The sequence below is a fragment of the Pipra filicauda genome, unplaced genomic scaffold (assembly GCF_003945595.2).
Source record: "Pipra filicauda isolate LSUMZ 115617 unplaced genomic scaffold, ASM394559v2 scaffold27_size4233163_pilon, whole genome shotgun sequence".
In the NCBI taxonomy this organism is placed as follows: domain Eukaryota; kingdom Metazoa; phylum Chordata; class Aves; order Passeriformes; family Pipridae; genus Pipra; species Pipra filicauda.
The window spans coordinates 329,915-345,498 of NW_024104398.1; the positions used below are offsets into that span (position 1 = coordinate 329,915).

The 15,584-nt window shown below is 37.2% G+C and overlaps 1 protein-coding gene across 2 annotated transcripts in view; it reads right to left on the bottom strand.

Moving 5' to 3' along the window:
- Nucleotides 1-15,584, bottom strand: part of TTC7B (tetratricopeptide repeat domain 7B) — a 138,019-nt gene that overhangs the window by 61,367 nt on the left and 61,068 nt on the right. For both annotated transcript variants that reach the window (XM_027739980.2, XM_039382669.1), the window contains exons 10-15: nucleotides 13,070-13,153; nucleotides 11,740-11,844; nucleotides 10,298-10,415; nucleotides 10,044-10,101; nucleotides 5,271-5,343; nucleotides 3,878-4,038 (exon numbers count right to left, since the gene is read on the bottom strand). In XM_027739980.2, the coding sequence (XP_027595781.1) occupies nucleotides 3,878-4,038; nucleotides 5,271-5,343; nucleotides 10,044-10,101; nucleotides 10,298-10,415; nucleotides 11,740-11,844; nucleotides 13,070-13,153 (599 nt within the window). The remainder of the gene's footprint in view (nucleotides 1-3,877; nucleotides 4,039-5,270; nucleotides 5,344-10,043; nucleotides 10,102-10,297; nucleotides 10,416-11,739; nucleotides 11,845-13,069; nucleotides 13,154-15,584) is intronic.

A 15,584-nucleotide genomic window follows, 5' to 3' on the forward strand; every position in this document is an offset into this window, starting at 1 on the left:
CCCAATGTGTCTGCTAATTCCTTCTACTTCTTTAGATAATGATGAGACATAATTCTTTGGCTCTGAGGAGTTTCTTTCTACTTATTGACCTTGAGGCATCTATGGCAAAACCATTATCTGATTGGTCAACTATCAGCTTTATAATGCAGGAAGGTTAAGGCTAAATTAAGATACAAAGGTATGCTTGCTGTACGCCTCAACTATTGAACATGAATTCTAGGAATGCATCAGGCTTTCAGATATAAAAAACTGACAGATAACATATTTACTAAGTGATTACAAAAAAGTGCTGGAAAGTATCCACTTCCCAGCATGACTCACTACATATCCTATAACTTCCTTTCAACCTCTGGAATTTTACGAAGATGCTGTATTATAAATTTCTGAAAATGTAGATACTTTTTAAAGAAAAGCAAAATAAAAGAAAAGCTGTGAAGAGGGCAGGACAGCACTCAGTGCAGTAATGCAATTACAGCATACAGAGATATGCAGATAGGAATAACAATGGAAGAAATAAGAAATAACATAAATCACAAGTTCTATGTTTTACTTTAATACTTCCAAATACAGAGGCTTATTATGCTGCAAAGCCACTAAAGTATCATTTTGCATAAGGGTGAGGTAATGGAGATGTCCTAGTTATAGGGGCCGGGATCAGTATATCACTATGTGAGTATAACTAAAATCGTGTATTCTACACCCTCTATGTAATTTCTGACGGACTGTTAATAAATGGATCATTTGCAGCAGCTGACCAGGGCACACCTAACACCTCAGGCTACAAGCTGGGTGTTAAAGAAACCCTTCGAGGCAGGGGAGTGTTTCTTGTCTTCACACCAATGACTCAGCTGTGATAACTCCCCTCTGGGGAGGCATGAGCACGTTCACACTCAGCCTGGGGGTCGTCTCTGCTAATGGGCCACACTGGACTGGCATAATACGCAGCTACAACAAACAACCTAGACCATCAAAGATTCCAAAACTATCCCATGACTCACAGAGCTAAATCACCCATTGTGAAACTCTCTGTCCTGTAGGGAGGTACTGGGCATTCCCACCTGAACCTAAGCATATATTGGGACTTCTGGTACCACTCATAAGATCCTGAGGAGAACCAGAACTTTAACAGGACTGCGACTGCCACTCTTGACAAGACTGTGATCATTACTTCCACAGAACTGCGACCATCACCCAGACCAACAGCTTTCCTTTCCTTTTACTTTGCACCCAGGGGGCCACGTGGTGCTCAGCACAGGGTTTGATGAACACCATTCTGTTCTTGTCCAAGGGTGCAGGGTTACACATCTGTCTTTGGGGGTTAAAACCAGTTTTTTCTCTGTACTGTATCACTGTATTTATTGTAATCCTTTTAATAAATAGTAACTCTGACTTGTAATCTCTCTTGAGGTGGGTTCGTTTCTCCCATCGGTTTACTTTTAAACCAGCACAGGAGTCTAACAGGAAATACAGAGAATACCAAGAAAACTCTTGTAGTATTTACTTATTAGGATTGCAGACATAACTGAAAGATAAAGCATAAAGATAAGTGAAGTGTTTACAAAAGCCAATAAAGCACCACAGTTGAATAATCAAATGTTTCAGCGTATTTAAAAACTAGCAAGCTGTAGCGGAACACAAGAGGATCTCTTCCCAATCTGCTAGGAAATACCATTATATTGTTTATAGAAGTTGCAAAATAAGAAAATGGACTCAGTGATACACTAAGCACTTGTGTATATGCACATACACAGAGCACCAGATACAGTGTTCAAGAATAGACTGTAAACCTGAGGTTTTGCTGATAAATCCTTGCAAAAATTACCCAGTTATGTGAAGCAATCAATCTAAATTTATATTATTGACCAGATATGTCTGTCTAGCTGTCAGTATCAATTGCAGAGAGCATCCAAGAAACCTCAGTCATATTTTTGACTTCTCTGGGAACTTGACGGCACTAAAAACCAGACTCTGAAAGACTTTCTAGAGATATATATAGCTGTGTTGCACCTTGGATTCTTCAGCAATTGCTGCCACATCTGATGGTGATTCCTAATGCCAAAATATTCCTCTCAAATTCCCTGATCTGCACCAGTAGACTGTAACACAGTACACTGTACGGACACAGTGTTTGCATTATACAACAGGACTAATGATTTAGAATCACTATTATGACTCATATGATTAATAATACACACATGCATTAATACAAAGATCAGTACTGTCATGAACAACTTGGGCAACATGTTTAACCAGAGCTGCAGTATAAACAAGTCTGGAAAGGCCATGAACCACATTTGAAAAACCCATAAATACCTTTTGAATGCTCAAGAGTAATTTTAAATGTTTTACTGAATGAACCTTTGGTTTTGCATTACAAAAGAGATTAACGTAATAGGGAGCTCTCTTACAACAATCGGGAATTCTGAAACTACAGTTTCAGACATACTTCTAGACAATTATTACTCTGAGAGATACAGCTTTAAATTACAGCTGTAAATTACAGCTTTGTCTGTAATTTACACTGCCACTAAGCTGCAGAAAATGAAACAAGGACAGAAGATGACACTCATAGTTCTTTGAGCATATCTCTTTAACAATAATAGGGTACAGAATTAGGTTGCTGATACTTCAATTGCATCTTAAACCATGACTTGCTGACATGTCCCTTGGTCCTGAGGAAAGCACAGACAGGTTTGAGAGAGGAACTGCTAGACAGTTCTGAAATCATGAAGCATGTGTAGAAGCCCCTGATAAGAACCGAGACAAGCCATAGGTGTGTGGATAAAACAGGAAGTGAGAAATAGCAAAAGGTCACAAAAGCATTTACACAGAACTGGCTGCAAGCCACAGAAGTTCTGAGGAGAGGTGATATCAACAGAAGTCCTGGTCAGATTTATAAGGAAAAAGGCAACAGTACCTTACACAGACAGTCAAAAGGAGAACTGAAATGTCAAGGAACAGGAAGGAAAACCACTGCAATCTCTATTTTCAAACTAATAATTCTTTTAAAAATCCTATTTTTTTGTATGTTGACATAATAACAATTTATGACACAGGCCAGTAATTTATACTTCAAAAAAACTGTCTAAATAAGTATGTAGGATGTTTGTAATACTATGGATTACAACCTCACTGACAGTTGATAAAGACTGGAAAGTTGGAAGATTGGAAGTCAATGGTTAATGGAAGCTGTCCCTGAGAAATTTCACTGTAAAGCGTTTAATGAGACTTTCACTAAGAAAATAAATTTAAAAAAACCCAAAAAACTAAAAAAGTACAGAACCCAAGTGTATTTTAAGATGTTCTCAACATGAAAAATAAACAGAAAGAATAATTTCTTTCTTAAACAAGAGAACATTTACCAAACACGCTTCTTCCCTGTTCACTTGTTTAGTTATCCATCAGCCAGCTTCAGATGACTGGTTATTATCCAGGCAAAACAGGAGATTCTCTGTTATGATGTATTTTACAGAACACATTCCATACAATATGCATAGAGTTATCTGTAGGATGGAATAAATCTATGCAAGCTAATAGTAAAATCCTGTTTATTCTTCTTGGAATATAGCATAAAAGCAGAAGATGCAAACATACTATAAAGCATGCAACAGGGAGAAATTATCTACACAGAGTGTAGAAAAAAAACTATAATAAGATCAACTATACAGGTCTATCCTCCCTTCCAAACCAAATCCTTAATTGCTCTTTAACAAGTGTTTAATAAAGAGAGTTGTATTAAATGGGCAGGAGGGAAGACTACTGTAAACAAAAAATAGACTAAACTTCAAATCCATCCCCTCTTGAAATGAATGAGATGAGAATCTAGAAAAAATAAGTATGAGAGAAAGCGCAGAAAGCAAACATGACATTCACTCACATAAAATTTTCTGGATATTCACTCAAGGCCATATCAATGATATTCAAAGCATCATGATAATGTTTCTGGGCTGATAGTAAGAGTGCAAGGAGATGAAGAGAGTTGGCATCATCTCCTTGTAGTTGCAGAGCCTGACGAACATAACCCAAAGCTTCTGGTATCTGATTTGAAAAAAAAAAAAAGAAAGCGCCACTATTAGAAGTATTGCCTATTACTTGACTGCATATCCATAAAATTTTCGAAATACACATAACATGTAGAATTCTATACACTCCTGTAAGACACTACTGAGAAGTTTAAAATGGACCTGATGCTCTACAGTAAAAATTAAGTAAGATATATAAAACAGTACCCTTCAACCCCTTAAAATATTCACTTACTATTCTCTTTCAAGTATTGGTTGTACTTCTAAATGATCTTGAAAATACTTTAATTGTAATGTATTAACTAAAATGTATAGTTAGACAGGAACAGTAACTTTTCTTTACGTAGAATTTCATTATCTCCTCAGCAGCATGTGCTTTTGTTCAAAATAAGTACATTAGGTGCTAAAAATGGAAAATTTAGTTAAGCAGCATGAAAATTTTGGAATTCAGAAATACAGAGTCATAGCCTGCTACTGAAATATGTTTTGTGCTAATTGACAGTCCATTCCACACTAATGTGACATAGACCAAGGTTTGCGCTCCTCTGTCAATAGCAATGACAAGTAGTCACCTAGATTGTGTTCAAAAATAAACAACTGTGCTCAAAATTAAAATAAAAGACAACATAGGAAAAGGCTTATCATGATAGATACAAAGCAGTTCCACAATATACAAATCCATGTGATATATGGTAGAATGCCTCAAACATAACAGCTGCACAAATTGGACTAAATTTAACTCTTTTATAGAGTTAAAATATTTTCCAGTTTTCTTAAACACTTTTTTTGTAATTTTGTTCACAATAATCTAATCTCCTAAAGGTACTCAGAAAGGCCACGGATCTTAGCAGATACTCAAGATTTAAGCACTATCAACATCATTAAAGACTAGATTCAGGAGTCCCACTCTCCAGGATCTGAGCAGAGATTACACATAATAGGTAGAAATATGGTAAAAACTGACTTTTTTTTCTCTCCATCTAGCAAAATAAATGCTGAAGTAAGTGGATTTACTTATGTTTTATTTCTGATCCTAGAGCTGAAAATACAGGCAGAACTCCGGAGAAATCTATAGATAAGACTGAAGGTGTTTGGAGAGAGTATTTCAGGGTTTTTCTCTCATATATGCATATAGGCACAAGGAAAAACAGGTTTTTATTGAAGAAATTTTTACCTGTATCCATCAACAGATAGAAATTCTAATCCTCATATGACAGCATGATGCTGCACTTTTAAAACAAAACTAACCTGTCTGGATATGGCAAGCTGGAGTGCCAAGTAAAATGCTGCCAGATGATCCGTTGGAGACAAACTGTGAGCCCTTACAAATAAAGAAACAAAACAAACAATAGTGAGTTTTGCCCCTGTTCAGACAGGTTAGACATACCTACAAATGCATATATATTCATTTATTCATATTCGGATGTCTTAACTACCCGTATGCTCATATTTTTATAAAAGCAGTGTTCATTCAGCAACTTTTCACATACTTCTTAATCATCCATGATTTAAAGGAAGCACTTTGGGACATTAAAAGTAATTTTTAATAGAAATTAATTGTGTAATTTCAGTATAACTCTATAAAATGAGCAATACAAAATGATTCTTCAAATATATTGTACTCCAAAGCAAACACTAGATGTAATTACTTAAGAATAATATATAGTTATAATAAAAATTAATTAAATTAAGTTTTCTAACAGAAAAAGGAACAAAAAATCCAAATACAAATCCCCCAAAACAACATGCCTTCAAAGAGAAGAATTATATCATCTGCACAAGAAGTACCCAAGCAATCACACTGAATGTGGTCGGATGGTTCTGAAACACAGAACTCAAAGAGGAAGAGTAGTAGCACAGTAGGTCAGAGTTTTGTTCATTCCCAGACTCACAAAGTTCAAACATATTTTCAGTCCAGCAAAATAAGCCTCCTAGGAAGCCAGTTAATTCTTGGTTTTAAGTTGCTTTAAGACTAAGTTAGTAGAACATTTTGTTATCACAGAATCATTAAAGTTGGAAAACACCTCTAAGATCATCAAGTCCAACCATCAACCAGCACAATCATCGTGTTCACCACTAAACCATATCTTCAAGTGCCATATCCGTATGCACTTTGAACACTTCCAGGGATGATAACTCCAACACTTCCCTGGTCATCCTGTTCCAATGCTTGACAACTCTTTCTGTGAAGAAATTTTCCCTAATATCTAATCTAAATCTCCCCTGGTGCAACTTGAGGCCATTTTCTCTCATTCTGTCACTTGTTAACTGGGAGAAAAAACCGACCTCCACCTGTCTACAATCTCCTTCCAGGTCGTTGTAGAGAGCAATAAGGTCCCCCATGAGCCTCCTCTTCTCCATGCTACACAACTCCAGCTCCCTCAGCCACTTCTCACCTGAATGTCCTTCTTGTCCTGAGGGGCACAAACATGAACACAGAATTCAAGGTGTGGCCTCATCAGCGCCAAATACAGAGGGACAATCACTGCCCGGTCCTGCTGGTCACACTACTCCTGATACCAGCCAGGATGCCATTGGCCTTCTTGGCCACCTGGGCACACTGCTGGCTCACGTTCAGCCAGCTGTTGAGCAGCACCCCCAGGTCCTTTTCCACTGAGCAGTTTTCCAGCCACTCTTCCCCAGCCTGTAGCACTGCAGGGGGTTGTTGTGACCCAAGTGCAGGACCCAGCACTTGGCCTTGTTGAATCCCATACCATCGGCATCGGCCCATCAATCCAGCCTGTCCAGATCCCTCTCCAGAGTCTTCCTACCCTCCAGCAGATCAATATTCCCACCCAATTTGGTGTCGTTTGTGAAAGACTGAGGGTGCACTTGATCTTCTCATCTGGATCATTGATAAAGATGTTAAACGGGGCTGGCCTCAATACTGAGGGAGAAGACTGCTTGTGACCAGCTTCAGCTGGATTTACTTGCTGTGTTGCAATGTAAAAGAGATTTAGGCTGGACAGCTTCTTTATCACAGCATTACAGTAAAAGGCTGCATAAGATCTGATTCATCATGAACCTATATTTGAAGTTCAGATGAAGAAGTTTATGCTGATGATCTTTTTACAAGTAGAACTTTCATTGACAAAAGCATTGAGATGCCCAACCGCAGAAGTGGTTTTTTGATTACTCACTCTCAAAATATTTCTAACTACTGCTGTTGCAAGTAATCCCAGTTATTGAAACACAAAATAACTTTTCCCCATCTTTTTAAAAATTTTGTTTGTTTTCTTGTTTTTAATGTTTTGGTCAAATGCACACTCTGAGTCTTATTTATTTTATTATCCTACAGAAGTTGTTCTTGTAATACACTCTACTATTTTCTCCTGTAATACAATCTTTCTGCTTTTTAGCAGGGCAATGTTTGAATATAAGAACAAAAAAAAATATGGCTGTACCCCAAAATGATGTGTAGTAAGTTCTGGGCAGATAGCATGGAACTATTTTTTTTATTTATATTTGTTTCAATCTTCCAGAATGCTCATTTAGAAACAGGATGTGTAATAATCATCTTTGGAACATCTAATGAGTCGTCTCCATTGGGATGAAGTAACAAAATTGACCTTCAAATCATTACAATCACAAAGAGATCCTTCTGCTTCTGACCTGTGCATTTCTGTCTTCCTGAATCCAAAGAGCTGTACAACTTCTTCAGTTTAGCAACTACACCCAGTACGCTTTGAAGTTGTTTTAAGTTATTAAGGGACAGTTTTATATTTGGTAATTTCACCTCTAAATTGGAGATTAGAGGCACAGGTAAAGCCTGTCCAGGACCAGCCCTTTTTAAAATTTAAGTTTACAAATGAAGTAATACTGAGAGAGAACAAAAGATTTTAACTTAGAGGGTACTTGTTCAGTCACCCAAGCTCCAGATAGTGAAAGAATAAAGCTGTTACTATCTATCTACCATTTGGTGAGTTCTGTGAAACTTCAATTCACACCAACCACAGGAAAAGCACTGAAAGTCTTCCAAATTTAAAAAAAAATTCAGTCAAACACCCACTCAGTACTGTGTGAAGACAGTAACGAGCACCTTCTTGACTGACCACTATCACAAACTGGTAAGCCTTGAAATTTGGCTCAGACAAGGGTCCAAAACATAACCATATTTCTTCAGGGCAAATATGTCTTCAGGAATTGGTCCTCGAGGTAAGTGATTAAAAAAATCCACAAAAAAAAAGTTAAAGCAAATGGCACATCAAAATACTCAGTCCAGTATAGGCTGCTCGCTTTATGTAGGAGATGAATGGAGAATTTGAACTTCCATCTCCTAGAAGACATTTATTTTTCAGATGTGGGAACAGAAAGTGGGCATGACTGGTATGTTGAACATAACATACTCTCTGTGGTAGCAAATTTTTAGTAGCATCCTATACTTATGTTATCAAAGCAAGGAACCAGAAATATTACCAATTATATTGGAGTGTATTTCCAGTACAGCTGATCTATCAGATATAAGTCTCTCTATGAACACAAGTGGGGAAATATGTTAATATGGAGAACAAACTCCTTTAAAACATACTTTTTTTCCATTTTCTTAGAAGGTAGCTACGGGGTTTTTGAGATGCCAAAAGTCTGTTATTTTGGAGGAACAAACCATTCTACTCAAGATTCTGTACGGAGTCCAAGCCATTCACTAGAACTTTCAAAACATATACCCTGCACATGGGTAAAACCTCTGAAAGATAATTTAATTAGTAGTCTATGTACAAGTTCATTATGAGAAAGGACAGCTGAAAGGATGACTACATAACTGAAAGGATGACTAAGCATAACTTAACAGCAATATCCTGGAACATGCAGTTAAAAATACAAAACATTGTTTCTAGGATATTGTATCAATTGAAAGCAGATGCCACTAATCCTCATGTTCTAAGATCTTCTGTGTATAAATTTATATTCTGATAGTTTTGAAACAGTGATGATTAAGTCAGTAGTGGTAAGAGGGATGGGTGAGGAACTGAGGTATAAACCAGGAGGTAGAAAGTTCAGTTACAACGTGGAGAAAGAATGCTGAAGTACTAAAAAAAATAATTAGAGCCACTAAGGAACAAGAAGAGCAAAGACATGTTAAAATATATTTACATACAGAAGAATAGCTAAGACAAGACAGAAGAAAGAAGGACCAATATATACCAACCTCGCTCTAAAGTTACCTGCAAAATACTTTTTCAATCCTATTCCTTCAGATACAAAATCACCACTAAGAAACCAGGACTTCATTTCACATTAATGCACAAATCTGTTTCCCTCCATTTAGGCTTATCTCACCAAAGGAGGGTTTTAAAGGGTATATAAACATAAAAGAGACATATTTAGATGCTGCAGCACTTTTGTCAGCTTTTCCATCAAGATTTGTTTCTTCTATAATTAGGGTAGAGAGTTCTCATTCACCTGTTCATCCTCATTTCGTTTGCAGAGTCAAATCCTTGAGAATGAACTACTGTCATCCCCAAGGGCACTACTTCCATGCAAGATACTTGGAAGACAGGGCATTTGCACTGTCACTGCCTACACTGTTACATGTCCAGATAGAATTTTTAATTTATCCCTAGTTTACTACCTTACTACCTGCAATTTGCCCCTCACCCACAGCAGCAGGGCCTCAATTATTGCTCTGCCACTATGGAGGTAAGTGCAAAAGCCTGCTCTACAACCTGATCAGCGGCTGGCTCTTAGAAACACTATAACATTGAACCACGACTAGAAACCTTACATCACATGATTTTTCCTTCTAGATCAGAACAGAATATTTCAGCAAATATTTTATACTAGAGAGCAACACAAGTGTCTTTAAAATTAAATAAAAGGAAATCCGTAGAAATCAATTGAGGTAATTCTGACAGAAGATGATGGAAAGAAATGCTAAAGAAATACATTCTGTACTGAGGAAGGGAGACTCCCAGAGGTGAAGTTGTCATTACATGATCTTCTACAAGTCTCTCTTTTTAACACACAACGAAAGCTTTTCACTACATATAGCAGAACAAAATGAAAAGATCAACACCCACTCACCTTTGAAATGCAAGAAGAGCCTTTCTCTGCAAGACCTCTTGCATCCCTCGCAAAGATGCTAAAAAGGATATATTGAATCAGTGATATGAATGATGAAGATAATTCATTCCACACGCTAATTGAAGAAGCTTTAATACATTGACTGAAAAAATGGTTGCACATAGAAGCTTCAATTTTATGTCTAGCATTCTGCTAGGTAACCTTTTTTAGAGAACATGGGAATTTCCAATTGTGAATGTTTATTCTTATCTTACCATCAGTGGCCTGCAGACTGTAAGTCAATCCCAGTGCCAAGTAGCCTTTTGCTTTGAACTCTGATGTTTTGTCCCCAAGATCAACAACTGCCTTGGCAAATCTTTCAGCTTCTTCCAACTGAAAACATTATAAAACATCCATGTAAGTCTAAAACTAGCTAAATATTTCATTACAATGTGAAGAATGCACAAAATGTATTTTATGCGCACTGAGCCTGCTAAAACCTCAGCCATGATTGCTTTCAAGGACCATTTCATTTCTCATTAGACTTAGTTGTCCTACTAAATATTGAGTAAAGACAACAGATTTTAAACTGAAACACTCATGGTAGAGAGAAACTCTGTCACACAACACACTGTGTTTTTACCTTTTTTCTTTTCTTTTTCTTTTTTTTTTTTTAATTAAAAAAAAGTATTTCTGGTCCATATATGCCATCTACCATTTTTGCATTTTTATAAATAAGAGTTCTTGGCCCATGAACAATTTCTTTAGGAAAATCAATCACAAGAACTATGTCTCCTGTAAAAAACAGCATATCCATGCAGAACTCTGTTTTGAATACTTTATTGCTGAATGCATGCAAACTCATAAACAGAGAAACATAAAAAAATTAAGGTTTAATAGCACATCCATCCTAGCACACTATTTAACAATCTAGAAAGAAAAAAATACCATCTGAATCCATTCCAGTAAATGTAAATGCTAAGTACAGTAAACTACTCCATATGGACTCAATCAATATGGAACAATTTACAGAACTAGGATCCACTCTAATTAAGACTGTATTTTTGTCAGCCTCAACAAGTCATGTTTCTGCTACTACTCTATTTTCTCAGTTTCTGATTGTGACCTTTCCCTCCTTTTTTCCTCCTTTTTAAAATATTTTAAATATATTCTCCTAAAAATTACACATATATCTTGAAAACCACATGATGATGTTCAATCACCTTAATGTTTTTGTACAGATACACTAATTTCAAAGTTATCTAAAATACAACTCAAGTCACATTTCTTTTAAAGACACTGTCCCTACTATGAATTCATAAACATCAGCTACCTGCAAACATGGTACCAACAGAAGAGTCTCTTGATTATGAGATCTGTCTCATTATCTTCCAAAAAGTTATTTTCTTTTTGCACAGAGGAAAGAGAAGTCTAAGTTGCATTTATAACCTGTCTTCCAAGAACTCTTCAATTTTTATACATTTTAAGCTAGGTCATAGATCAGTATCAAAATATGCTACCTTGATAAACATAACCATTGCTGTCAAATATTTCAAATTAGCCATTCAAACAGGGATGTACACGTGCATTTACATATAAGTGCTATACTTTTAGAGATGCCCAAGTGTATGCAGTCACTGCGAGAAAGTATTTGCAATGTCCCTAAACCAAGATTTTAGTACAGCTCTTGATGAAAAGACAGAGTGGCAAAGCTTACCCAATGGAGAGATCCCATACAGAGCTTTGCAGCAAGGAGTGGAATAGTTGCATCATCTGGTTTCAAACGTATACATTCCTTCAAGACTTTAACAGCTCGAGCAGACTGTTAAAAACATTTTCCATTGAAATTACTGAAAGCATAAATAGGAATCTTCTATCTGTGAAACATAATTTACTTTATTTTTCCCACATGAAGGAGACATTACTACCCATTTTGTTGAGAATCTGTCACAACTCCTCATGCCAGTGCAACACAAGACTTTAGGCGTTGCTTTTGTTATTTAACCCCCGTGAACCATCATTAAGCATCCCCAGAGAAACATTTGTCGAGAATGTAATTCCAACGGTACACGATTCAGGAAACAGTTGAGATGCATTTAAAACTTTGCTAGGCCTGTAACTTCACAGCCTTTGAGCCAGGCAAACAAAAGAGAAGGAACAAGACAGAGCCCTGACAACAAGCAGGGTTTTGGTGTTCTTTGGGAGTTACGACAGCAATTAGGAATAGCTCTAAGACAGACTGGCACTGTTCCTCCTTTTTTTTTTTTTAATTTATTTGCCTCTATCCAATTACAACTTAGAAGATAACTCAAAGTATATAGAGAACAGGAGGAAGAACCAAGCCTCTTTAGAACCAATGTCCTGCTAAAATATTTTCTAAGGAAAATACATTCCTTTCCCCTATACTGAAAATAAGCAAATTATCCTCATTGAGAATGATCTTTTAGAAAATTAGTTGTTTATATTACATAATTAATGTGATTTATTTTCTTTAACATGACAGGGAAAAGCAAAAATAACTGAAAATAGAGGATTGCATCTGATAACATAAGTTCCTAGGTTATATAAAATTTTAAAACTATCCATCAGTTGCCCAGAATACACAGTCTCAAAGACAGCAACATTAAAAGAAAGACATAAATTTTCAAAGGACAAAAAAAAAGCAAGAGCATCAAGAATTAGCATTAATTTGTACTGTGGTATAAAATTCATTCATCAAAACCATATTTAAACAAGTTTCAATGTATAATAGGATCTCGTATAATTCACTGCTTCCATTCAATCAGCTGATCTTAAGATTGTTGGCAAGACAGTTGTTATCACCACTTTTCAGTCTTCCTTAGTTAGAAACTATTGAAATAACAACATTCTTTGTACAGCACTAGGCATAAATTTACTAGGCGTAAAACACTAGGAGTACAGTGTACTTAGGTGATTTAAGGATTAAAATTATTTTCAAAAACACTACGGATGAAAATTATGGAAGTGTCAAATGTTGTTATCAAACATCATCAATACAAGAATCACATAAAAAAATTTAGACTTACTTTTCCCGCTGCCATCAAGGACAACGCAAATTGATACCAGAGATGGAACTCCTCAAACGCAAACTTCATGGCTCTTTCTAAACACTAATTATGGGGGGAAAACTGTTATTTAAGGGCACATTCTTCAATTATTAATAAGATATAGTGTAAAGATTTTCTTACAGACTCGTATCTAACGTACATGTAATTAAAAATTTAAATCATCCAAATACATGAAAACAGCTGCCACATTCTATATGTAAAAAAAAAAACTAACAGAAGACTGTTTTCCTGTTTATTATGTTTGTTTAAATACTCCTGCTGGTACTGTATTATGCAGTCTGAAACAAGGAATGATAAATAATAGCTTACTAAAGATACCATCTGTAAAAGGCAGGAGATAAGTCTTAAGTGAAAAGGAAAAAGAGTACATAGCCTCTTCCTAAACTGTGAATACTTAACAAGCAATGGCACCACGAGTACTTATTCATGGCTGGGCTTCGCGAACGAAGATTTGGGAAGGCTCTATCCACATTTGCTGCAGGCACGCTGGTGGCTTATGAGGCCAATACGTGACAGACAAATCCGATTGCAAAAGGCACAGCAGAAAGACTCCTTAGATGGTGTATCCTGCAATACACGGTTCTTTCTGCATTGCCTTTTCTCCTCGAGAGTGATCCTGCGTGTGTTCTCAAAGGAGACAGCTGCGTTATAGATGGTGTGTCTCCAGGCCTCCCGATTTGAGGCCAGAGTAGACCAGTTATGGTGATCAATATGGCCAAGGCTGAGATGTTGTTTCAGGGAGTCCTTGTATCTTTTCTTCGGGGCTCCTCTCATGCGGCAGCCAGTGGCAAGTTCACCGTAAAGCAAGATCTTAGGGAGGCGGTGGTCCTTCATCCTGGAGACATGACCTGCCCAACGCAGCTGTGTTCTCATCAGCATGGCCTCGATACTTGTGATAGCTGCTTGCTCTAGAACAGATGTATTGGTCACATAGTCTGACCAGTGGATGTTTAGAATTGTACGGAGGCAGCGTTGATGGAAGCGTTCTAAGAGACGCAGGTGGTGGCGGTAGATGACCCATGATTCAGATCCATATAAGAGAGTAGACAACACAATGGCTTTGTAAACACTGATCTTGGTGCTTTTCTTCAGGTGTTTATTACGCCATACTCTTTTATGGAGTTTTCCAAAAGCACTATATGCCTTTGCTAATCTGTTGTCTATCTCTCCGTCAATCTTACCATCTGAGGAGATGAGGCTACCGAGGTAATTAAACTGTTGGACTGATTTGAGCTCTGATTGACCAATGGTGATGTGGGGATGATGGGGGACATCCTGAGGTGCAGGCTGATGGAGGACCTCTGTCTTCTTTAAGCTGACCTCCAGACCAAAGAGCTCAGCAGCATCTGCAAAGCAGGATGTTAAACGCTGCAGAGCTGCTTCTGTGTGGGCAACAAGGGCGGCGTCATCAGCATAAAGCAGCTCCCGGACAAGATGGTTTAAGGTCTTAGTGTGGGCCTTCAGTCGCCTTAGATTGAATAGACTTCCATCAGTATGGTATCGAATGTAGATACCGTCCTGATCATTGAGGTCTGCTGTGGCCCTTTGGAGCATCATGCTAAAGAAGACGGTGAATAGGGTAGGAGCGAGAACGCAGCCTTGTTTCACACCATTCTTAATTAAAAAGGGCTCAGAAAGTGTGTTGCCATATCTGACTTGGCCATGCTGATCCTCATGGAGTGAGATGATCATTTTGAGGAATTTAGGGGGACAACCTAAACGTTCCAAAATCTGCCACAGACCTTTTCTGCTCACAGTGTCAAAAGCCTTGGTGAGGTCGACAAAGGTTACATAGAGACCTTTGTTCTGTTCCCTACACTTCTCTTGCAGTTGTCTGAGGACAAATACCATGTCTGTGGTGCTCCTGTTGGCTCTGAAACCACACTGACTTTCAGGAAGGATTCCTTCTGCTATAGTGGGTATTAGTCTGTTCAAGAGTATTCTTGCCAGGATTTTGCCAGCAATGGAGAGCAGAGTAATACCACGATAGTTTGAGCAGTCAGATTTAATTCCTTTCTTCTTAACGAGTACTTATAAGTAACATTTAAAAGGAGGGGTGGTGTATAAAGGTTCATCTTGCAGTATTATTTCTGTTTTTAAAAAGTTTAACTTCACACTCCATATTCTGCTGAGATTTTAAACTAAATAACTGAATGCCAAAAGGAAATTCATTATTACTATACTGAGACTAAACACATTAAATTAGCATTATATGCTAATTTTGGATGGTTTATATCTGCTGTTGTCAATAAGAATTATTTCATTTTGCTATGTCCATTTTTACTAATCAGGCCAGTTCCAGAGAGCAGAAAGGTAAAACACTTTTCTGGATTAAACTGATTTAGGAATTAATTTTCTAGACTGCAGAGTCCAATTTCTGCTCTGACAGCTACAATGTACATAAACTATAAAACCATGAATTATTCTTCACATTCAAACTCAGCCGTACCATTACAGAAAGCACAACCAGGTA